The sequence below is a fragment of the Sturnira hondurensis genome, unplaced genomic scaffold (assembly GCF_014824575.4).
Source record: "Sturnira hondurensis isolate 20B ecotype Veracruz unplaced genomic scaffold, ASM1482457v3 Scaffold0018728, whole genome shotgun sequence".
In the NCBI taxonomy this organism is placed as follows: domain Eukaryota; kingdom Metazoa; phylum Chordata; class Mammalia; order Chiroptera; family Phyllostomidae; genus Sturnira; species Sturnira hondurensis.
In genome coordinates this window covers 218,959-242,986 of record NW_028091359.1, presented here as the reverse complement: position 1 = coordinate 242,986, position 24,028 = coordinate 218,959, and the positions used below count along the sequence as shown (strand labels likewise).

Genomic DNA, 24,028 nt, shown 5'->3' with positions numbered 1-24,028 from the left:
GTGACTTTCCTCCGCCAGGTCCCACTGCCGCAGGTGGTTGAGGTGCCCCGCACCCTGCGGGCCGGGCGTCCTGGGGGTGCTGCGCCCAGGGTGCAGGCCTGCTGGCGCCTCCTCCCGGCGCGTGGTGGGAACTCGAGGCCCCATTGGGCGCGCTTGGAAGGCGCTGCGGGCTCGTACGCCAACGGTCCCCAGGTCCGTGAAGGCCGGGAACTGGCAGGAGGGGGCAGGGCGAAGCGAAGGCCTGGGGGATCGAGAACGGGAGCAGGAGAGCCAGACTCGGTGGGGCGAGGCCCAGGGTCCAGGCAGGGGCGATGGAGGAGACGCTGCTCTCCACCCCCATCAACCCCAACAACTTCCCCGCCAAACTGTGGCGGTTGGTGAACAGCCCTCGGTACCGCTCGATTCGCTGGGACGGCCGCGGCGAGGGGCTGCTCATCGACCAGCCGCTCTTCGAGGCCGAACTGCTGAGCCCGCCGGGGGCAGGGACCGGCGTCGGTGGGGGCGCCGGGGGCAGCGGGGGCGTCGGCGGCGCGGGGACCGAGCCGGAGCTGTTCAAAACCACCAACTTCACCAGCTTCATCCGCCAGCTCAACCTCTACGGTTTCCGCAAGGTGGTGCTGGGCGGGCCGGGCGCGGCGGGCCCGGGGCCGGGGCCGGGGGGCGGCGGGCCGGCGGGCGATGGGCCGCTCCACCACTTCCACAGCCCGCACTTCCGCCGGGACCAGCCACAGCTGCTCGTGCACCTCAAGAGGCTCACCAGCGCCAACAAGGCCAAGCTGGCGGCTGGCCTGAAGGTGCCCTGCCGCCCGCCCAACCGCTTCCAGCGGCTGCTCATCACGTCGGCCTCCGCCTCCGCGGCCTCCGCCTCCGCCTCGGCCTCCACCTCCCCGCTGCAGCACCAGGAGCCGTCGCCGCCCTCAGGGCCCCGGCCCGAGCCGCACGGTGAGTCCCGTCGGGCCTCCTTGCCCACTGCAGGGCACATGGGCTCAGGGAGCAACCGCCAGTTCCGAGACACTGTCACACGCCCTCATCTTGGAGGTTGGAGGTATCCCGAATGCGCCCAGGATCCTCAGAGGGCGCGTCACCCGCCTGGTTCTCACCGGCGCAGGCCCCGCTTGGTGCCAGTGCCTCCTTTGGAAAGAGGCCGTAGGCTTCAGTCCCTTCTGTGTCCACGAGCAGCCAAAGGCACAGTGCTTTTTGCTCTCTTTCCCCCCTTCCCGCACCCTTCTTGAACTCCGCGCCTCCATAGCTTACCTTCTTGAGACGCGTGAGCACGTAGAGTAAGTGGCCCCTTGTTGGAGCACTGGGCCTGGAGGAAACTCGAAAGGGCCTCCTTCGCTCTGATGGGAGCAGAGTGAGTTACTGTGTAGGGTGAGAAGACGATGAAGGTCAAGGTAGGAAGGAATGAAGTCACAGCCAAGTTTCTAAGGAACACTTAAGACCATTTATACCAACCAAAGGAAAGTGAACAAGGTACCTTGAGTGGACGTTTGTCCTTGGAGAGACATGCCATCTTCCACCCACTGACACAACTAAGAAATCGGAAGCGTCTTGATAATAGGCGTATTTTAGGCCCCAGATTATGCGTAGAACAATAAGACATTGTTTATGTATCTTAAGAGCAAAAGATAATATATTTCACTGATAACCAGCTATTCGTGTGTGGGATGAATTGGGCAAACGGCTCTTTCACTGTAGCTAGTGAGAGCTGATGCTTATTTTAAGAGGTTGTGGTTGGACACATGTAAGGAGAAAAGGATTTGCTTTACAGCTGTCAAGTTTTAGTTACCAAGAATTTTAGAAGGCTCACATTTGTGGCCTTTGGATTTTTCACTATTGGCTATAACCTTTCAGTATGTGAAAAACTTTTGTATTTATAAAAATTCAGAAATTCTCTGATAGAAAATTATTTTATAAACTTGACTTCTGATGTGCCCCCAGGAAGGCAAGAGTGGCAGTATTCCCTTTCTCTGTTTAAGGATCTGTGGTAGGAACAACAAAAAAGTAACAGGACATAACGTTGAGAACTCATGCCTTACCTTCAAGTAGGAGAGTAACAGAAGCATTTTCAGCATGTTAACATGGGTTTAACATAAAGATTCCTGGGTTACTTTTGTTATAGGAAACTTGGAAAATGCACAAATAAAAGTCATATTATATTCAGTTTAACCCAAGCCCAGAGTCATGAATGAGGCAGCACTGTGTTGGTTTGGAATTTAGAAGGGGTTAGGTTGTGCCCGTGGAGTTTAGAAGATTAGGGGTCAGGTTAGAGTTCTAGTCACAAGTCGGAAAGACAGCGGTGGCACAGGAAGGTTCTAAAGGAATTCTGGAGGGACATTAAGCTACTTCCACATGAGGGCCCTTGATTTTGCTGGGAAATCAAATGGCGCAAGGCAGTGGGAGACAATACCATGGCATACATCTGGCAGACTCTCCCATGGATATTTGTTTTTCAGGTTGTGTATCCGATGAGCATAAGGAAAAAAGACTGGAAGGTGGGTTCTTGAGGTTGGATTAGGTTAACCCCTCTGACGTCCAAAGAAATGTCCATGCATACATGTAAACATAAAAATCAACTCTTGCTCACTTTTTTCTCTTCTCTGACTTTCTTTTTCCCTCATGTATCTTAAATCTAATTGCATTGTAAGAATAGAGCCCATTTTAAATTGAAAAAATATAAGAGCTGTCTAGGATCTGCTTGTCTTCACTTTCTGTTTCAGTTGGCCAGCATTTTAAAGATTATTTGTTGAAAGACATGCAATTCATATCTTTTCAGTATAGATAATACATCAATCCATGTATACCTAGATTATTGTAGTTTTCATCATTATTTTTTTTACCATTCTACCTGTTGGTAGATGCATAAGGTGTGTCAGATGTGGATGGCTTACCCCAGGCTTGGTTCACTAGGGAACAGTGTTACTAGTTTGGGTGGAATGTAATTCTAAGTTCAAGAATACTGGCCCAGTTTTGTTTTACTTTAATTCCATGTTCTAAGTCCTTGCTCCTCTATTTTTCCTCATTTAATTTTTCTTCTGCTCAAATTGTTTTGGTTATATTCCATTTTGGTTTTGGTTTTCTACTTCAGTTGAGGGTTTGAATACTGCTCTCTCTTTTGCAGTACAATCCTCTGTTTTAGGATCTAGTTCTCTCAGCTAGGTCCTTGAGCCAGCTGTCCTTTTTACTTTTTGAGAATGTCTTGATGAGAAATATGAGGATCACGTGTTTTTTCTCTTTTTTTTGTTCACTGTTGTTATTTTGATTTTAGCGTCAATTTTTAAAACATTTGTTAAAACTTTCTAAACTAAGTAAAATTACAAGTCTGAGCAGTAGTTAATCTGTCTTTGCCTGGGGCCATCAAGCTCTCAAGAGGCAGGTTTTGGACAGAGGCAGGTTCTTTTCCTGGGGATTTATTAGTTCAAGTTCATTTATAGGGAAGGAGTAGAATTTCTAAGAACAGAAATTCATCCTGCCTTACATTTCCCAAGTTCTGGAGTTAAGCTTTGCCAAATGTATCTGTGAAGTTGGAATAGAATCGCTATGAGGTACTCCTTAAGAGAAGAATAAATAAGAGCTGAACATGTCGTAGATTTTTATTAAAAAAAAAAAAAACAAATTTAAAGGAATGTTCTCATTCTAACAGTGATTTTTCTGTTAGCAGCATCTGAAATATGTAAACATTTGGCCATCACTCAGAATTTATCTCGATAGAAATAGACTTTATATTTTAATTCAGATCTAAACCAGAAATTGAGAAATCAAGGTAGACAGTTCTTTAATTAGCTGCTTAAATTATTGACAGTCTGAAAATTCATGAACACCTTAACTTTAAAGAGGGTAGGAAAAGCATAAGTGAGCCGTTGCACACTGTAGCAGTATGTACTTTTGGCACATGAAGCGTCCAAGGAGAAGTCAAGTGTTGGGTAGTTTTGGACTTCAGAAATACCTGTTGTGAAGAGCAGAAAATGTTTCTAGCTTTACAAAGAAAGACTTGTCAGTGGTCAGTTCCACAGTGTGTATACATACGGAATTGCTAGTCAAGTAACATAAAACCTAGTTTTTGTACTTTAAAGGAAAAAAGGAAAAGTAGTTTTTAAGAGTAACATCATTTAAGTACAATCTTTGGAACTAAGATGTGTTTCTCCTCATTGGAGAGGAGCTTTTGATTTCTAAGATTCCAGAATTTTTTGTGTATGTTTGTATGTATATATTTGTTTATTTTTGGCATTAATGCTTCTTTAAATTTTATTACTTCTATAAGAGCTTATTTGAGCAAAACTCAGTTCGAGTCAGGTAGGACCAAGCCAGAAGTAGTTAGGAACACTCCCTAATACTTTATTCTTTGGAGGAACCAAACACCGCAGAAATAGAATGAATAGTGTATAACACGTAGAATGGCTTTACAGGTTAACTATTTGAAAAAGTAAGTATTTGAGTGCCATTTTCACCATGTGGTTTTAACAGATGAGTAGCAGATAAGTTAGACTTTCCCTCTGTTCTATAGATTGGTTTAATTAAACAAATTGAAGGACATTTGTGAATCACATCATTTATTATACAAAGTCCCCTCTAGGAATAAATTGGGCCAGCTCTGTTTGTGTTCAAGAAATGCCCTCTATAAAATAAGTGCCGATTATAACATTTGTATTTTCCTTTTCCTTATTACACAGCATTGCCCTTTCTCTTCCTCCTATTTCCTTTTTAACTCCTTTCTACCTTTCTGGATAAAAGAAAGCAAGTAACTGGACTTTCTGGGCCTGAGCATGTGGGTTTTTAACACACAGACTCTCCAGGTGACTCAGATGTGAATCAGGTTTTGAGAGTCACTGATCTAGGAAGGGACACGACTAGAGAAACCTGAAGAAAAAAATGACTATGGAAAACTATTGACTGATTTAAGAGATGAAGAAGAGAACTAAGTCAAAGTTTTCAAGCTTGACTTTTCTGCAAAGATCTTTTTTTTAAAAAGTTTGAAAGGGAGCAAAGAACATTAAATTTCTTTTTGGTTTTTATTCTAATTTTCATTTGTCCCATATTTTAAAAAATTTTTGACTTCAGATAGAGAGGAAGGTGGGGGAGAGAGAAAGAGACATCATTTTGTTGTTTCATTTGTTTATGCACTCATTGGTTGATTGTTCTATGTGTCCTGACCAGGAATTGAACCCACAACCTTGCATATCAGGATGATACTCCAACCAACTGACTACCTGGCTAGGGCCTGTTCCACACTTATTTCATATATATATATATATATATATATATATATATATATATATATTAGAGTGCTTATTTTAGTGTCTGTTAAAAAGGTTCCTAAATTATTTGAAAGACAGAATGGAATTTCTAAAACTAGGACACAGGTGGCGAACACAAGGCCCACAGCTGAATCCAGCCCCCCGCCTTGTTTTATCTGGCCCCACACCTTTTTTCTACCCAGTGGCACCAAGCTCTTGCTTAACTGTTAAGGAGTAGTTACACTTACACAGTCCTAAAATTACACTCGGCCCTTTGAAGGCAACCGTGAGACTGATGTGGCCCCCAGTGAAAATGAGTTTGACACCCCTGTCAAGGAAGTAGCTTACAGGTTGGAAAAATTAGAGTCAATCATATGAGCTCAAAGGTAAGATGACTGAATAATTTATAAAAGGCTTTTAACACTGAATAAATTTGATTTAACATTTGGTTTTACAGTTTTGCCACCTTATGACAGTCACATTGAGACTCAATGAAAAGTTTATTTTTTCAGCAATGTATGTATAATCTCATATTCTGGATTCTGAACTTGTTTTTATAATGCTTAATTTCTGTTGTGTTAGAATGACTGGAAACTCAACGTTTCATAGGTGAAGAGCAGTGTGTATTTTTGGTCTTTTGGTTTCCTGCGTCCAGCGGTGCAGTACCCAATTAACGAGTGTCCCTTCCTTTGTTGTGCAGGACCAGTGGCTGTAGGACAGTTTCATCGGTCGTTCCGGCGAGACAGTCTGTCTCCTTATTCCTACATATCGGCTTCATCCCACAACCACAGTACTTTCCCTCTGAAAGGTTTAGATCGGACCCCGATTCCTCCCAGAACGTGGCAGAACTCCCTTGGAATGCACCCGGGACAAGTGGAAACGTCTCCCACTTTTTCAGATAAAGGGGTTCCGTTTCCTGTACTGCAGAGGTTTCCAACTGAGGTTACCTACACCCTGCAGCCCAGCACCACGTCTGTACATGTTCAGCAGGGTCCTCAAACAATGGTCAGCTCCTCCCAAAAATACAGTAACTACACACCCTCAGCACAGTACTCCCAGGCCTACTACCCAACAGGTATGAGAAATTCAAGTTCAATGACTTCTCTTAAGGTACTTTTTAAGCAGCATTTATATATTTAAGTGCATTTCTTCATGCTTAAACAACAATACTAGGAATATGCACCTATGAAATGTCAAAAATTTCTCATCAAGACATTTTTAAGTAATATATAAAATTTCATGTGTTCTTAAGGGTTGTGAAATTCTGTTGGTGTATGTTTTTAGTGAGACTTTTGTACCCTTGAAATATGTCCTAGTAATGAAATTAAGACTTAGTACACTGAAACCTGCTACAGCTCTGTCCTTGGTGCAGAACTATTTTTTAAAAAAATTTGCCCTGACTGGTGTAGCTCAGTGGATTGGGCACGGGCCTGTGAAGCAAAGGGTCACCGGTTCGATTCCCAGTCAGGGCACATGCCTGGGTTGCAGGCCAGGTCCCCAGTGGGGGACACATGAGAGGCAACCACACATTGATATTTCTCTCCCTCTCTTTCTCCTTGCTGTCCCCTCTCTCTAAAAATAAATAAATATTTTTTTAAAATTACATCCATGTTAAATATTTAATGTATTTTTAGTTTTATAGATGAGATTACCTCATAATGAAATCATTCTGTTATCTCAGTAATGAAGTTTAATAAAAGAGCATGCTCTCCATCCCTTAAAGCTAAATTATATTCTTTTAGTAAAAACGTGATGGCATGCTTTGACAGTACAGTCCCGGCGATGATTATTCCAGCCAACTAAGAACGGAAACAGCAGAGAGGAGAACTTGACAACGACAAGTGACTTAGATCTCAACTGAGGGCAATGATATACTGGTAGATATCCAGCCCCTAATTGGGGATCCTTATGCTAGTGATCATCTGTTTAGCTTATAGGGTCTTTTTTTCCAGGTGAGGGGGAATAACGTTTTTGCAAGGTAATCAAGCCTTACCATGTTTTTTTTTTAAAGATTTTATTTATTTATTTATTTATTACAGGGGAAGGAGAGAGGGAGAGGAACATCAATGGATGGTTGCCTTTTGTGCATCCCCTGCTGGTAGTTAGCCTGTAAGGAACTGGTTTGCAACCCAGGCATGTGCCCTGACTGGGAATCGAACCGCGATCATCTGGTTCGCAGGCCCGCGCTTAATCCACTGAGCTACGCCAGCCAGGGCTCAAGCCTTACCGTTTTATTCAACTGTATATTCTATTTTGCAGAAGCACCATAGCTGCAGTGTATGTTTCGTCATGTAGTGTGCATTACACAGTGGTAAAATGGGGCAACAGAAACAAGACACGGGTCAGGGCTTTCAGAAAAGACCAGGGAGAGAAGAAAGGAGCATTCCTTTGCCCTGTGAATTAAAACTGTAGGAGTATTAATTTACTCGCAATCTGTAGATCTGGAAGCAATCTCTAGAGGTATTTGTTAAACCATTTCACGTAGGATGACATTAAAAAAGCTAAAATAAGCTAAATAAGTGGAAGGAGTGTAAATTAGATAAGAGGATTAAGTAATTTGTTGCCTTTTAAAAGTTATAAATTTGGTAGCTATTCTATTTGTAACAATGCTCACTGTTTCTAGCTGTAATATCCAACTATATTCTTTTACTTTGGGCTCATTGCATTCTACCTAAATATAGTTATAAAAGGGATTGCTTTATTTTCCCAAAGCATTTAACTTTAATAATATTAAAATAAACCAGAGTTTAAATTAAATTGGGTTTTATAGATTTTTTTGAGCTACTAATGTTTTCATGGATGGATTAAGAAGAAAAGGGGGAAGGGATCATATGGAGTAAGGATGATTTAGCAATTTTAATCATTTTGCCAATTCGAAATTAATTTTTTAAATCTTTTTATATAGAAGCAGGCTGAGGCCAAGTATTTTTCCAGATTGTCAGCTATTTCATGGAAGAACAAAAACGTATATGTGATCTTTAAAAACAGAAGATAATTAATTTCATGTTATAAGTTATGTATCTTATGTATAGCAACAAATAGGGTCAGATTTTTATTAGTGAGTTTAACCCCGCATTTTAATAAACAAATTAGGCATGGCTATCTACATTATAATTTTGGCTGCGTTCCCTGTATTCATAGAATACATACATGCAGTCTGTGTTTTCCTAACATTTGCCTTATATTCTGTAGCCCATAAACTAGACAGTAAACTTACCTCCTTTCCTTTTACCAATAAATGCTGCTGTTTCCTTTACTAACCGCCCTCCACGCTGCTGTTCCTTTACTAACCGCCCTCCAAACCTTCTTCCTTAAACTTTCACTAAAGACTCAAAAACTTCTGGGGAGTTGAAATTTGGAAGGACTGTAGCAGGGAGATGTAGAAATGTGCTTGGCCTTCCAATTTTGAATTTTGGAGGCATTTTAAATGGACATATTAGGTACGATGGTTAAGTTCTCTGTTGCCATTAGTCCTACACTTAAGATAAAGATGGTTATTGTCTGGCTCAGGAGTCAGACTGGCCTGTGTGATGGTGTTTCTATGGGAAAATTATTCCAAATTCCAAACCAACTTCTTGGAAACTCCTAGTTCTAAGTTTTATGAGAACCAGTTATATATTGGTTATCAGAAAACACTACAAACGGTTAATACTATTCATTCATTATGGAAATACNTTCCAATTTTGAATTTTGGAGGCATTTTAAATGGACATATTAGGTACGATGGTTAAGTTCTCTGTTGCCATTAGTCCTACACTTAAGATAAAGATGGTTATTGTCTGGCTCAGGAGTCAGACTGGCCTGTGTGATGGTGTTTCTATGGGAAAATTATTCCAAATTCCAAACCAACTTCTTGGAAACTCCTAGTTCTAAGTTTTATGAGAACCAGTTATATGTTGGTTATCAGAAAACACTACAAATGGTTAATACTATTCATTCATTATGGAAATACTATGTGTTAAATTATTAGGATTTAGGATATGTTATTTTAAAATATTTTGTTAGCTTGGATATAAATTTATAAATTGAAAATTATCTCCAGGAGTTCAAGGTAAAGGCTAGGGAAGAAACATTAAAAGGACAAGTAAGTGCTGCTGATGTTTTGATAGTATACAGTGCATATGAAACAGAATCTTGTGTTATCTGAATTTTTTGTTTTGTCTTCTTTAGTAAGCATCATTGAAATGATAACAGAGTTTCTGAGGTTATGAGAATAAGAAACCTCATGATCGCATAAAGACTTCTCATACATGGAGTAGTTCTGTGATATAATGTAGGCGAACAGCTTTGAGCATTCTGAAGTACTACATAAACAAAAAATTGTACTGTTAAATACAAAAGACCTACTATGGAAACGAAAGTGCCATAAAAATACTGTATGGGTATTTAATTCTTTCAAACTTTAGGTGAAGGAAGCAAAAAGTAATAAGCAATTTAACCAATAACTTATAAGTACTTACTTATGAAGTGTTACAAATGACTTTCCCAAAGTTAAATAGAACATTATTCTCAGAGGTAGGATAACAATCACTTCCAAACCCACCTGTGTAAGTCCTAATAAAGTAACTAATTTTGGAAAAATGATCATACTTAAATCATTTCAAAGTGAGTTATGTGACTTGAAGTTTTGATCAAATTTTAGTAAAAAACAGCATCCAATTTCATTTAACAATTACTTATGTTCAAAATAAACTTGGATCTGGTATAGCCAGTAAATTTCAAATTTTGTTATATTTCATAAATTAATTTCTCTAGTAAAACCAAACATGAAGACTAAAAAATTGTAATCCAACTGGCTTATAAAAGGACTCATCTGAATCACTTTTTACATTTTTCATTCCTCTCTTGAGTGTATGTTTTCCTTGCTAGCTCATTTACATTTTTTTACTCTTATCACCCCTTCAAAGACAAAATGTGGTAGATCCAGTATTCGTTGATTCCTTTTACTTTTGCCCTATCTTGAACTCAGTTTTTCTTCCCTCTGATGTTATTTTGACAATGTGCTGTTGTAATTTAATTTCCCTTTTTAATAAAAATTTTATTTTAGACCTCTTTACTCATTCTCCATATATTTGAACAAATATAGGAATATTAATATATTCATATTTATATAGAGAAAGAACCCTGTATTGAGGAATTCTTTTCCTTTGACTATAATGCTGAATTGACTCCAAATCAACTTTGTCATTTTTCCAAGTTAAGTTTTAAGCTCAAAGCATTGATTAGCAATTCGTAGATGCCCTTCATGTCATATTTTATTTAGTAACTATTTATATAGCAATCACTGCAACCAGGCACTGTTCTGAATACTTTTTAAATATTAATTCGCTCAATCATCACAACCACCTTATAAAATAGGAAATGTAATTATCCTAATTTTATAGATTGGGAGACCGAAGCACAAGTAGGCAGAGGCAGGGCACACTGCCTCTGTCATCCCTTCCTTTGGGCCCTGGGCCCTGCTGCCCACCTGCCTGCTTCCCAGACAGACGTAGTTTTGTTTGGCTTTGCCTTTGAGGGACTCTTTCCCGGTATAAGTCTTCCCCAGAGTCAGTTACGCCCAGATAAGGCGGACAACAGAGACTGGCAGAGGTACCTTCCCCTCTATGCTACTGGCGGCGGTGGGGCTGTCTTGGGTCATTGGCTCACCCTGCTTAAGCAGAGAGAACACACTTCAGCTGTAAGAGTCGGGGGTCCTGTTTGGGGCCTCTGAAGAGTGGGACTCCCTTTAATTTGTTTCCATATCTGCTTATACCTAACATAGTGCTTGGCTATGCTGGGTCCTTAATAAATAATTTATTGAATGAAATGAAATAATTCTGGTCTCAGCTTTGTAGTTAATCACCCACCATGACCTTCAGTGGATTATTTCATATCACTCAGCTTCAGCTTCCCTTTCTGTAAAGTGGCAACAGTTGTTTGGGTCAGGGATTAAGTGAATTAGTGTATATGAACAGACCATAAAATTTAAAACACTGTACATATAAAAGATGAAATAGTTTAAAAGCTTTCAAATGAGCCTAGATATTAATATTTTAAAGGCTAAGTAATTTGTGATAATACATATTTTCCTCCAAGGTACATATTATTTTTAAATTTTTATTGAAAAATATAAATATCATGGTTTAAAAATTTTTTGAATTGACTCTTGGGCAAAAAGTTGCTTATCACTTTAAAGTACATTTAAATTCTAAAATTTGATTGTTAGGCTTCTAATCCTACATAATATACAGAAATACAGAATCTGGAGTTGTGAAGAGCCTTCTGATGCTCAGGTAGTCAGTGTCCTTAGTTTCTCTCAAAAGGCCTGATTTTGTTCTTATGGAAAGAAAGATCTGGCATCGATACACCAGGGAGTTCTCTTTAGCTGCCAGGAGAAACTAAACAAAAACACAATTACTATTTGCCTTTCTTTTTATTGAGGTAAACTACATGTAACCTAGAACTTACCATTTAAACCATTTTTAGTGTACAGTTCTGTGGCATTAACTACATCCACACTGCTGTTCTAGCGTTACTACCGTCCGGAACTTTTTCTTCTTCCACAACTGAAACTGTACCCATGACACACCGACTTCACATTCTCCTCTCCCAGCTCCCGGCAACCTCCATTCTACTTTCTGTCTTGAAGAATTTGACAACTGTAGGAACCTCAAAACTCATACAACATTTGTCCTCTTGTCCTGGGCTTATTTCACTTAGCATGATATCTTGAAGGTTCACTGATGCCGTAGCATGAGTCAAAATTTCCTTCCTTACCCACGCCGCGTGGTTTTCCGCTGTGTGTGCATTGCGTTTGTTTATCCGCCCATCTGCGGACAGTGGGCCGCTCCTGCCCTTTGGCTATTTGAATAACGCTGCCGCATGGGTGCACCAATGTCTGTTCCGCTTTCGGTCCTTTCGGGTGTGTGCCCAGATGACCTTTTCTTTACCTCATCATAAATGAGGTGTTGGCGTTCTCGTTGCTATCCTGAAATTAAATTTATCAGTAGGATGTTTTTCCTTTTCAGCATTCATATCGGGCATATTCTCACTGTTGCACTGTACTGTTCTGGAGTGGATTCAAGTTCAAAGCATTTAAATTATGTATTTGAGTTACCTGCATAGGATAAAGTGCATGAACTTGTTTTTCTAACCTATAGTGGGGTTGAAAATTTTTACCTTTATTTTTTATTTGAAAAAGTTAACCTTTGGATCATTTTGAGTAATCTTGCTTTTGTAAAAAAAATACTAGACTTGTTTTAAAAATGTAATCAACTTTATCTGAAATAGAATCTTGTTCACTATTCTACTTTTTTATCCTAATTGCAATTTCATGGCTTACCACTGCCTTCGGGAAGACACCGGAAGTCTTTTATGCAGAAGAATGTGTTTTAGGACATGGTAATAAACTCATAATTGAAAGGTTTTCGTAGGCTCCGCGGAGGAAGAAATGCCGATCAGCCACAAAATTAAGCGGGGTAGAGCTTCATCGGGGTCTGCGCACCCGCAGAGTGAGGCTGGGAAGTCGCCGCCAGAGCAGGGAATGTGGCGGGGTTTTATTTTGGTTGGCTCTCTTCGTGGGAGCAGGGGATTGGTTCCCATTGAACAAAGCACTAATATATCATTGGTGGCTTTTCTCGGCCTGGGTTGCTATGCGGATATACCTTTCGTCAAAGCCCGCCCTTTTGGCTCTCTGGCTTGACGTCCGAGGTCTTTTCCGGGTTGTAGTTCAGCCGCCATTTGGGGTTGTTCGGCCGCCATTTTGTCCTACCCCCCCCACCCCCACCCCCACCCCCNCCCCCCCCCCCCCCCCCCCCCCCCCCCCCCCCCCCCCCCCCCCCCCCCCCCCCCGCCGCCCATCCTGATAATAATACCCACTAGAGTAATTTGGCGTGTATCAAGGAGATAGCTGCATTTCTATAGCTAGGTTTTTGTATTCAATAAGCTTACTAGTACCTGGCTTTGTTTTATTTTGTTGGCTATACAAAGTAAGACTGCACTGGTAAGGAAATAGCCATTAAGGACTCTTTTTGGATTATCTATATAAGTCCTTGTTTTCATGAGGTACCTTTCTTCTTTCTATTTGTTACTGGACACTTTATTTATTTTTAAAAAGATTTTTTATTTTTATTTTTTTCAGAGAGAGGGAAAGGGAGGGAGAAAGAGAGAAACATCAGTGTGTGGTTGCCTCTCACACGCCCTCAACTGGGGGACCTGGCCCGCAACCCAGGCATGTGCCCTGACCGGGAATTGAACTGGAGACCTTTCTGTTAGCAGGTCGCCAACANGGGGGGGGGGGGGGTGTTTTATTTTGGTTGGCTCTCTTCATGGGAGCTGGGGATTGGTCCCCATTGAACAAAGCACTAATATATCATTGGTGGCTTTTCTCTGGCCTGGGTTGCTATGCGGATATACCTTTTGTCAAAGCCCGCCCTTTTGGCTCTCTGGCTTGACGTCGGCGGTCTTTTCCGGGTTGTAGTTCAGCCGCCATTTGGGGTTGTTCGGCCGCCATTTTGTCCTGCCCCACCCCCCACCCGCCGCCGCCGCCCATCCTGATGATAATACCCACTAGAGTAATTTGGTGTGTATCAAGGAGATAGCTGCATTTCTATAGCTTGGTTTTTGTATTCAATAAGCTTACTAGTACCTGGCTTTGTTTTATTTTGTTGACTATACAAAGTAAGACTGCACTGGTAAGGAAATACCCATTAAGGACTCTTTTTGGATTATCTATTTAAGTCCTTGTTTTCATGAGGTACCTCTCTTCTTTCTATTTGTTACTGGACACTTTATTTTTTAAAAGATTTTTTTTTTTTTTTCAGAGAGAGGGAAAGGGAGGGAGAAAGAGAGAAACATCAGTGTGTGGTTGCCTCTCACACGCCCTCAACTGGGGGACCTGGCCCGCAACCCAGGCATGTGCCCTGACCGGGAATTGAACTGGAGACCTTTCTGTTAGCAGGTCGCCAACACTCGACCTGCTCAACCCACTGAGTCACACTAGTCTGGGCATTGCTGGACCCTTTAAAGGCCATTTCATTATTTTGCCATTTCCTTAGATACCAAAATAGGCTATCAGCTACAAGTATTTTCTCTGTTGAATGTTCAATTTATATCTCCAAGAAATAAAGTACACTTTATTTTAAAGCACACTTTTAACAACTATTTTAAGTGTGTAGTTATTAACCTCTGGAGTCAGACATAGTAATATCAGATAATTAACGCTAATGCCTTTCATTGATTTGTTGTTAATGAAACAGATGGCTTCTGACTGAGTCTTTTCCTGCCACTAGGGGGCTTGGTTTTCCTTAGCTGCTAAAACTCTAGGATAAAAGTCTGCCTTTTTTTTTTTTTTCCCCCAGAGTTTTGGCAAACCCTGCAGACCCCTCCTTGATGTTTGGCTTTTTTTTCATTCAGCTTATTTCTTAGGATATTTATGCTTTCAAATCTCCTGGAAAACCAAATTCAAATCCAGAACACTTTAACTGTACATTCAAATAATCTCAAAGGATACAGTGTGAGAACCTGTTGCCTAACCTATATTGGAAGTGACAACAGCTTGAATTTGTAATATCTGTATCTGAACTAGAATTTTGTCCATTATTTCAAGTGTTGCCTTTCATGTGAAAAATTTTAAAGCTTTAAATGGCACATTGATATAATAAGAAAATACTTATTTCTGGTATACCTTTATAAACTTCTGACATTTTAAATATCATTAGTCAATAATGGAGAAAGAGGCAAGTGCATTCCAATGCATTTTTATAATCCTTGAGTGAATTTACTTTCAAAGATTATAAAATGAGATTATTTAGTAATTTTATTAGCATACTGGAAATATGAAAAATGTGGACATTAAAAGAGAAAGTTGCACCTTATAATAAAGACACCTTAAAAATATTCAAATAGAGCCTTGGCTGGTGAGACTCAGTGGGTTGAGTGCTGGCCTGCAAACCAAAGGGTCACAGGATCTATTCCAGGCAGGGCACATGCCTGGGTTAAGGGTCAGGTCCCCCAGTGGGAGGGCACATGAGAGGCAACCACACATTGATATTTCTCTCCCTCTCTTTCTCCCTCCCTTCCCTGTTCTCTAAAAAGAAATACAATCTTTAAAAAAATATTCAAGTAGAGTTCAAGTAAAATTAAAATGTACATTTTAGGAAAAAGAAGAGATTAGGGAAGTATTGTGGTATATTCAAGGGCATGTGCTTTGGGGTTTGATTAGTGCACCTATTACCACCAGCTTTGTGACTTTTGGTAAATTATTTAATGTCTCTGAGCTTTAGTTTCCTTATTTTGTAAAGTTATGTCAATACTTCATTCGGTCGTTTGGATTAAATGAGACGATATGTGTAAAGCACTGAGTACTGTGCCTGCAATGTGGTAGGTGCTCAGTAAATGCCATTCTCTGCTTAATCCAGAGGGGCGGGGCAGTAACTGTTCTCATTCGTCCTGGAGAGTCTCTCTCCGGAAAAGAGGAGACTCAGCCTGTTATTGAGATATATAACTCCATCTATAACTGTAACTATCCCCGTGTAAAGAGTTCAATCTTCTCATGGTATCATAGCTAGAAGAGTATGTTTGGAAAATGTATTTTTTTTAGTTAAAATAATAGCATTTAGCTATTTATTTATCAATTGTTTATTGCATGCCAGTACTATTCTAAGTGCATTATCCATATTAACTCATTCAGCAAATGTGTTAGGTAGGTGCTATTATTATCCCTATTTTAATTGGATGCAGGAACTGAAGCCCAAAGAAGTTTACCTGCTCAAGTTTTTGCAGCTATTAAATTTTTGGATCTGGGCTCCAAAGCCAGGCAGTCCTTATACTGGATCCAAAATCCTAGCCGCTTGTCTGAAATGGTCAAAACATTTCTTTCATGGATCTCACTAGATGCATTGTGTAGTGATAGGAATATTTGGAGAGTATTTCATACTTATTTTATCCTTAAAAACATTCTCCTCCAAATGTTTGGTGCTATTAAGATAATTGAAATAATTATTTGGGAATTTCAAATATGTTCTGATATTTTCAACAAAAAGAAATTACCTTTAATAAAAATAACTGGTGAGAAAAATAACAAAATGTTTAGGTGGTAAAGAAATCATTTATCAAGATAGACATGACATTTTTAAGTGACTTTTAAGATTAATTTATTATCATGTTTTCAACAAACAACAGCACCTAATTGGACTAAATGTATTTTATTGCACCCACAAAGGAAAGCTTTGCAGGGTTTTTTTTTTTTCCAAGAATGAAAGAGAGGAGTACCTTGAATGCTATAGAGGTTTATTTTGGTTGATGGATTTTCCACTTTGGATTCGTTCCAGCTGTGCTACAGTGTTGCTCTCCTTCCACCCACATGGACGCTCTCAGTAGCTGTGTCGCTCCCACCGCCTCTACCTACGCCCACTGCAACTACTTCCAGGTAAGATCTTGGAACAATGGATGTAGACTCTGTGTATCAGGTGCGACAGTATCGCAGAGTTTCAAGGTGCAATTGTATGTTAATGAGTAGCCAGAGGTAAGCTGTGGATTATGGCCTCAGTTTTCTCACTTCTAAGAAAAGAGAGTTAATGTAAATGATACCTGAGGGTTCTTCTAGGCCTGCACTGTCCAATATAGTAGACAGTACCCACATATGGTTGTTTTTATTAAAATTAAATAAAATTTGTCCTTCAGTCACACTGAGCTCATTTCAAGCGCTCAGTAGTCTCATAAGGCTAGTGGTTACCAAAATCGTACAGTGCAGATAGAGAACATTTCCAGCATTGTGGAAAGTTGGTTAGAATAATGCTATTCCAGGCTCTTCCATGGTAAAATGAATACCGGGTGAACTCTGAAAGTATATGTCGCCAAATGACAGATTCTTCCAAAATGGTATAAATAATTACTCTTTTTAAGGAGAAAAAGATGGTATAAAAAAAGAAATTTAAGGGCTGGTCCCCTTCAGCACCCATGTTGTAAACAATGTACTTCAATGATCAATTATCTTCTCATTATTCACTATGAAACAGTTGTTTTAGACTGATATTTCTAGGATAAAATAAAATTGTATGCTTTGTACTTTATGTTATAACTGCTTAAAGATTGGAATTATGTGTTTGCCTTTGATATCCTGTAGCCAAGACAGTTTCTGTTCTTAAGAGAATATCTTATGAGTGGCATTCCAGTACTCAAAAGCACATTCCTTTTTAATTTTTTTTTGAGAAAGTCTACATGGGAAATCAAATTATAATCGGCTTGTTGTTTGGAGAGTATAGAATCAGATCAAGGGGGCTTAGTTGGACATTTTTAATGGCAGGTATCATCAACCATGATAGTCTAGTCTATTTGTCTTGACCACAGGGACATACCTGTCATACAAATTAGATGCTTTTGTTTGTGAATCCAGACACTCTCTCCTCTGAATCATTCTGGTGATGCTCTGAACTGTTCATATCTTGATTATGTTTGTCTTAAGTCATTAAAAACATCTTTAAAGACCTTTTCTTACTACAAAGACAATGCATGTTTATTGTAGAAAAAGAAAGCTAAGTAGACATGAAATTTTAAAATAGAAAGAAAGGGGAAGTATTTCCAATGCCGTTCTGGAAATGCATGCAGTGAGCTGGATGGTAGGTGTGAGTGGCAGTGTGCAGGGATGGTCAGTTTATTGTTTGGTGTAGTGGTTAAGAGCAAGAGCTGGTGAGTCAGGCAGCCCTGAGTTTGAAACCTGGTTCTCTCAGTTATTTCAGTGCAACTTTGTGTAAATTATGACGTTTCTTTGAACTTAGTTTTAACGTATGGAAATGGAGATTCATAGACTTCTTGTAACAATTAAATGAAATAACATACATAAAGCACTTTTCCCATGCTTGGCACATAGTGAGAACTCAATAAATGGTGCTGTTGGCTGTACTAAAGTTGCTTGATGCTTAAACCATTAAATTTACATGATTTGGCATTAGTGTTCTTCAAATCATTGACACAATCATTACAGTGTGTTTGGCAACACTGACACACTATGTGTTTTATTTAATCATAACTTCTGTATTTTAGGTTTATAATCTGAGATAATCAACATTTACTGAATGCCTACCCTGCAAACCTCTGCATTTGGCAACATCGACTCATTGCATGTTCTTTTTGTTTGTTTTTTAATCCTCGCCTGAGGGTATGTTTAATTGATTTTTAGAGAAAGAGGAAGGTGGGGGCTGTAGGGAGAGAGAGAGGCATCAATATAAGAGAGAAACATCAATCAGTTGCCTCCTGTACATGGCCCAGTTGGGTATCAAACCTGCAACCTAGGTATGTGCCCTGACTGGGGATTGAACCCGCAGCCTTTTGGTGTAGGGAATGACGCTCCAACCAACTGAGCCACCTGGATGCAGGAACTGGCCAGGGCTCATTACATGTTTTATTTAATTATTTCTTTTTAGTATTTTATGTTCATAGCTTCAGATCATTTATCACCAAACGTAATTGAATGCCTACTCTGTGCAAAGTGCATTGTATGAGAATATATCTTAAAGATCAATCTAAAAGTGACAGCTATTTTAATCTATTATTTTATTATTAAAAATAAACAATCTCAGGAACCAATAAATAGAATATTAATTTATTCTCAGATAATTTGGAATAGTACCTCCCCCTAAATCTATAGAAGATGAATCTAAAAGTGACAGCTATTTTAATCTATTGTTTTATTATTAAAAATAAACAGTGGTGAGCCAATGTCACCCCAGTAAATTTAATAAAAAAGAATCACTGACTTCTGTGTGGAGAATAGAGAATAAAGGATGGGAGCAGTGATCCTGATTAGAAGCCTACAGTCTAATCCAGAAGAGACATGGTGGAACCAGTGAGTAACGGTGATGACTGGCTGGATCCCAGTTAGGTTTGGAAGACAGAACTCACAACACTTGTTGGAGAACTGGTTGTGAAGAGAGAAAGAATCAAGGAGAGAGTTTTTAAAAGATTTAAGAAGAGTAGAGCTGCCACTACCTGAGGCCAGAAAGTCAGAGAAGCAGTTTTACTTTCCCAGCAAATTGGCCAGTACGTAGTAGACACTCAGATATTATTTGTGAATTAAGTTTAACTGAGTAAGTTCCCCAAATGAAATGGAAGTGAATACATACGTACATACATACATATATACAATCTCAAAAACCAAAGGACATTTGATACTCCACTCATTTTTCTCAGATCATTCACTTGGAACAGTACCTCCCCCTGAATCTATGGAAACATTGCTGGACTTGAGAGCATCCCGTGTTTGAAATGTCCTTACTGCATTCCTAAAACAGCGTATGATAGATACAAGTGATGTTTTGTCTGTCAACCTTCATGGAAGGACTTGGTATATAAACATTTTTTAAGTTTGATTTTATTTATTTATTGTTAAAGAGAGGGGGAGGGAGGAGGAGAGAGAGAAAAAGAAACATTGATGTGCCAAAGAAACATCGATCAGTTGCCTCTTGCATGCACCCAACCAGGGACCTGGCCCACAACCCAGGCATGTGCCTTGACTGGGAATCTAACCGACAACCTTCCAGTTTGCAGGACAATGCCCATCCCACTGAGCCACACCAGTCAGGGTGGTATATAAACATTTTAGCAGCAAATGAGGTATTTGGGTACTATAGGCTTTTGGTTTTGTATACTTTAACCCTGAGAATTGATGGTCCATTTCAGAATTAACATAGGAAGTGACAGACATCTATATAATAGTTGCTAAATAAATGTTAACAATAGAATTGAAGCTACCACTGCTGAAAAGTTGAGTGCTGTTCAAGTTTTTTAGTAGGTTTTAGCTTAAGTTTACTCTCTTTATGTTTAGTATTCATCAGTCTATATGTTGTTTCTTTCCTCCTTAATCTCATATTTGACTTTCTATCCAAACAGTCCTATTTTCTTTTTTCCCAGAATCCTCCAATGCAATCCTCCTATCCAGTTGAATTTCTGCCTTCTAATTGGCCTTGCAGTACCACTGATGAAAATAAAAAGACAGAAGTAAACCTAGAGGCTGTTTTTCGCATCTTAGATGAGTTGCATTCCTCCCCTAAATTGGAGATGGTAAAGGTGGAGCCTGTTGAGAATCAGTGCCCAATATCTCAGTCTAACAGAGGCCAACATATCCTACCTAATTCCAGCAACAGCAATCCATCTTCCACAAGTCAGGCTAGCCAGCTGGAGCCACTCACTCCTGTAGGTTCAGATATTACATCTTTTGTGGTTGGAACAGAACAAGCAATTACCTGCTCTCTACCACAATCACCTGAGTACATGTATACCATCCACACAGCTCAGCCTGTTGAAAATACTACCATGCAGGAATCTACAGCCATCCAGCAAAGTCATGTCAAACTGAAGGAGCAGCTAAGTAGGAATCCATCTCCATCTTCAGTGGTATTTGTGCAGGAAGGGCTGTCATTCAGCCCACACGAGGTAAGGGGAAAAGAAAAAATGCTAATAAAGCTTAACGTATCTAGTTTTCTTGCTGCTCTACTAGAGAGTTGTTCTTATTTTATTGGGGTTTAATATTAATTCATCATGCTTTCTCGAAGGGTCATGTGCCAGTGGTTCTGCATAAAATATTCAGAAAGAAGTAACCTTAACCTTCAGATACCCTCTCACTGTGTTATGGTCTGAAGTCAGCTTCTAGAGAGGCAGTCTGAGCATTGTGGTATAAGGCTTATTTTCACGTTAAAAGCGTTCATTGAGTTTTGCTTCCTCTTAATTTGGATGGACTAGGTGTGCTTGGCAGATTAAATTCCACTGCTTAAAAGGGACAGTTTACCTGACAGGTGATATTAGGACTTCCTAGCCATTTGTAGCATGGAACTAAGCATGTGGTTGGACGTCTTTTTATACTTTCTTACAGCATTATTGAATTCTAATTGACTTTGAGTTTCTTTACTAATACCTGTATCCCTAAAGCACACCTCTGACTCTGGTTTGACAGACATGTTCTGTAGATAGAGGCTAATTCCTTTATTGCTGCTAGTTTTGACCAGAAAATGAATACACTCTGATTCTAAATAAAAGTACATACAAAATAAAATCACTCTTTAAGAATTAACAAGTATTTTTTTTCTTGATCTTAGCCTGATACACACACACACACACACACACACATCTTTAATTTTTTTCTTCAATGGCACTGAAAATATCTTTATTGTTAGAGATTCCCAAGGTAACTTTTAGGCAGTTTTTAAAATGCATTCTTTTTCAACTCTAATTGTAGATGTAATTGTCTTGGGTATCTATGAACTCACTGTTTTGGGGGGGATTTTTTTGAGCCCAACTGTCGACACCCCATACATCATGTGTTAAAATAATGTAAATTCAGTAGACCAAATATAGGCCCATTATGTTTCAAATATGCTAAAGGGAAATGTATCTTTGTTCCTGCATAGTAGCATCCAAAATATTTGATTTCATACCTTAAAATTGCATTCACACAGTTACTTTAAAAATATATTTGAACATGGAATATTTCAGAAGTCGGTCACCTTGACAAAGGGATTTGACATTCCAAAGAAAACTTAGGAACTGCAAGGAAGAAACTCATCTCTCATAAGCAGGGAAGATCTAGATTTTATAAGGGCTGAGGACTTCTGTAAGGCGAAGAATAAAACATTAGTAGAATAAAGTGTCCTCAGCTCCAATGACATCATCTGACAGAATTATGTCTGTGACCTTCCAGTATGACCAACAGGAAGGGAAACCCAATGGAAGGGATGCTAGAGTGAAAAAAGACGGTGATCTTAACCATTTGTAAATTTTTTGTGTGAATTAAAAAAAAAACTCAATAAGCTTCCTAGTAAATCTGAGTACAAGTAAATGTTTTAGCTGCACATGTCAGTGGTTTGTCTATGGGGAAATACATGTCCTAACACTGAATGTTCAGATTAAAGCAACAAAATTAAAGGTAATATTCATAAGGATGTTTCCAAGCATGTTTATTGGATCATGCTTCTATAATAAAACTCCTCTGATAAAATTTCTGAGCTTTTAAGTGAATATTTGGAGAACATTCAGAATAATGAGTGGGTTTAATATTTTAGGTGGATGCCAGTATAAAATGCCAGACTAGTCCACCTGAGAATATTTTGCCTTCAGAACAGATGGGATTCCTTATTTCAGAGATGGGGCCTGCTAGCAAGCCAAGTAGAGACACAGGTTTATCCACTCCAGCCAGATACAGAGAGCGAAGAAGCAACTCACGGCAAGGAAAGTCCCCTGGTAAGGATTACTGTGCTCTAGAGCGTTAGAAGTAAAGCCATGCTGTAGAATTAATATATGAATGACACATTTTCTGCATCTTCATTAATTATTAATTGTATGATACTTATCACATTGCTGTTTTGTTTAGCTATAATTTTAGTTCATATTTTCCTTAATTGTCCTTGTAAAGTATGTAAATGTTTTTTCTCCAGTATTTCATGTAAGAATTGAACTTTCAAAAAGACGGAACATATTAAATAAAAGCAAAGGAATTTGGGTTATTTAACTTGGAGAAGGGTGAAGGGTGATTTAATAACTGCTTCAGATGCCAAAGACTTTGTAATTGTAGATGTATTTGTTTTCTTATTAATAGACTGTAGGACAAGAGGGAATGTGCTTAAGTTGTAGCAGGAAAAAATTAGATGAACATTAAAGACATTATCCTGAACGTGTTATAAAGATATTTATGGGCCCTGGCTGGTGTAGTTCAGTCAGTGGATTGAGCGCAGGCCTGCAAACCAAAGGGTTGCCAGTTCAATTCCCAGTCTAGGAGGGCACATGCCTGGGTTGCAGGCCAGGTCCCCAGTAGGGGGGCATGTGAGAGGCAACCACATATTGGTGTTTCTCTCCTTCCCTTTCTCCCTCCCTTCCCCTCTCTCTAAAAATAAATAAATAAAATCTTTTAAAAAAGATATGTATGGCTTTATCAGTGAGATTGTTTCCCTTGTGGTCTGTAGGAGCCGAGAATTAGTGATTATTTTAGGCACATGTAGTTGGTTCTGCTCTTTGTAGGCCTTACAAAGGTGGCAAATGCAAAGCCCATGGGCCGAATCCAGCCCTCCACCTGTTCCTACCCAGCAGCGGCACTGAGCTCTCACTTAACTGTTAAGGAGTAGTTACATTTATGCAATCCTGAAATGACACTCGGCCCTTTGAAAGCAACCATGAGGCTAATGGGGCTCCTGGCGAAAATGAGTTTGACACCCCTGTTTAGGGAAATTGAGCAAAATCATTTTTAAAGAAAATAGTGATATCTAACAGAATGTTTTTCTTATGTGATCCCAAAACAAGTTACCTAAGTCTCCATTGGACAGCTTTAATATTCTTCAGTTATATGCATATCAGAGGCATGAAATTCAGTAGAATTAGTCAGGTCAAACAATCATTTTATAACCTTTAAAAACTTGAGAAATTCTGTGAGAATTTCTCCAAGAGTAAACTGATACTGATATGATTGAGATGTTGCTCAGATTCATTGGGTTCTTTATGCAAAATTAATTGATTTTTAAATGTTAAACTGTGTTATTCACCTTATTAACAGAATAAGGGAGAAAAACTGTATGACGATTTCAATACATGTGGGGAAAACACCTGAGAAAATTTAGGACTCATTCATAATAAATGTGCCTTCTCCCACAACCATGTTTGAATGTTTGAAACAAAGGTTTAGTAAACAAAGACACAGCCAAAGAACAGAAAATTGAACTATACGGAAGTCCAACAACAACGAACCATTCAACCGGACTGGTAAGAGGGGTGGAGCCAGCAGCGGAGGAGGGTGGGGCAGGAAAGATCCCCCAAACCAGGCGCCCAGGCAGCCG

The 24,028-nt window shown here is 39.5% G+C and overlaps 1 protein-coding gene across 1 annotated transcript in view; it reads left to right on the top strand.

The window, feature by feature from the left end:
- The first annotated feature begins 311 nt into the window (after positions 1-311).
- Positions 312-24,028, top strand: part of HSF5 (heat shock transcription factor 5) — a 42,410-nt gene continuing 18,693 nt past the window's right edge. The window contains exons 1-5 of the mRNA XM_037070231.1: positions 312-942; positions 5,935-6,309; positions 16,547-16,644; positions 20,124-20,645; positions 22,268-22,445. Of these exons, the coding sequence (XP_036926126.1) occupies positions 312-942; positions 5,935-6,309; positions 16,547-16,644; positions 20,124-20,645; positions 22,268-22,445 (1,804 nt within the window). The remainder of the gene's footprint in view (positions 943-5,934; positions 6,310-16,546; positions 16,645-20,123; positions 20,646-22,267; positions 22,446-24,028) is intronic.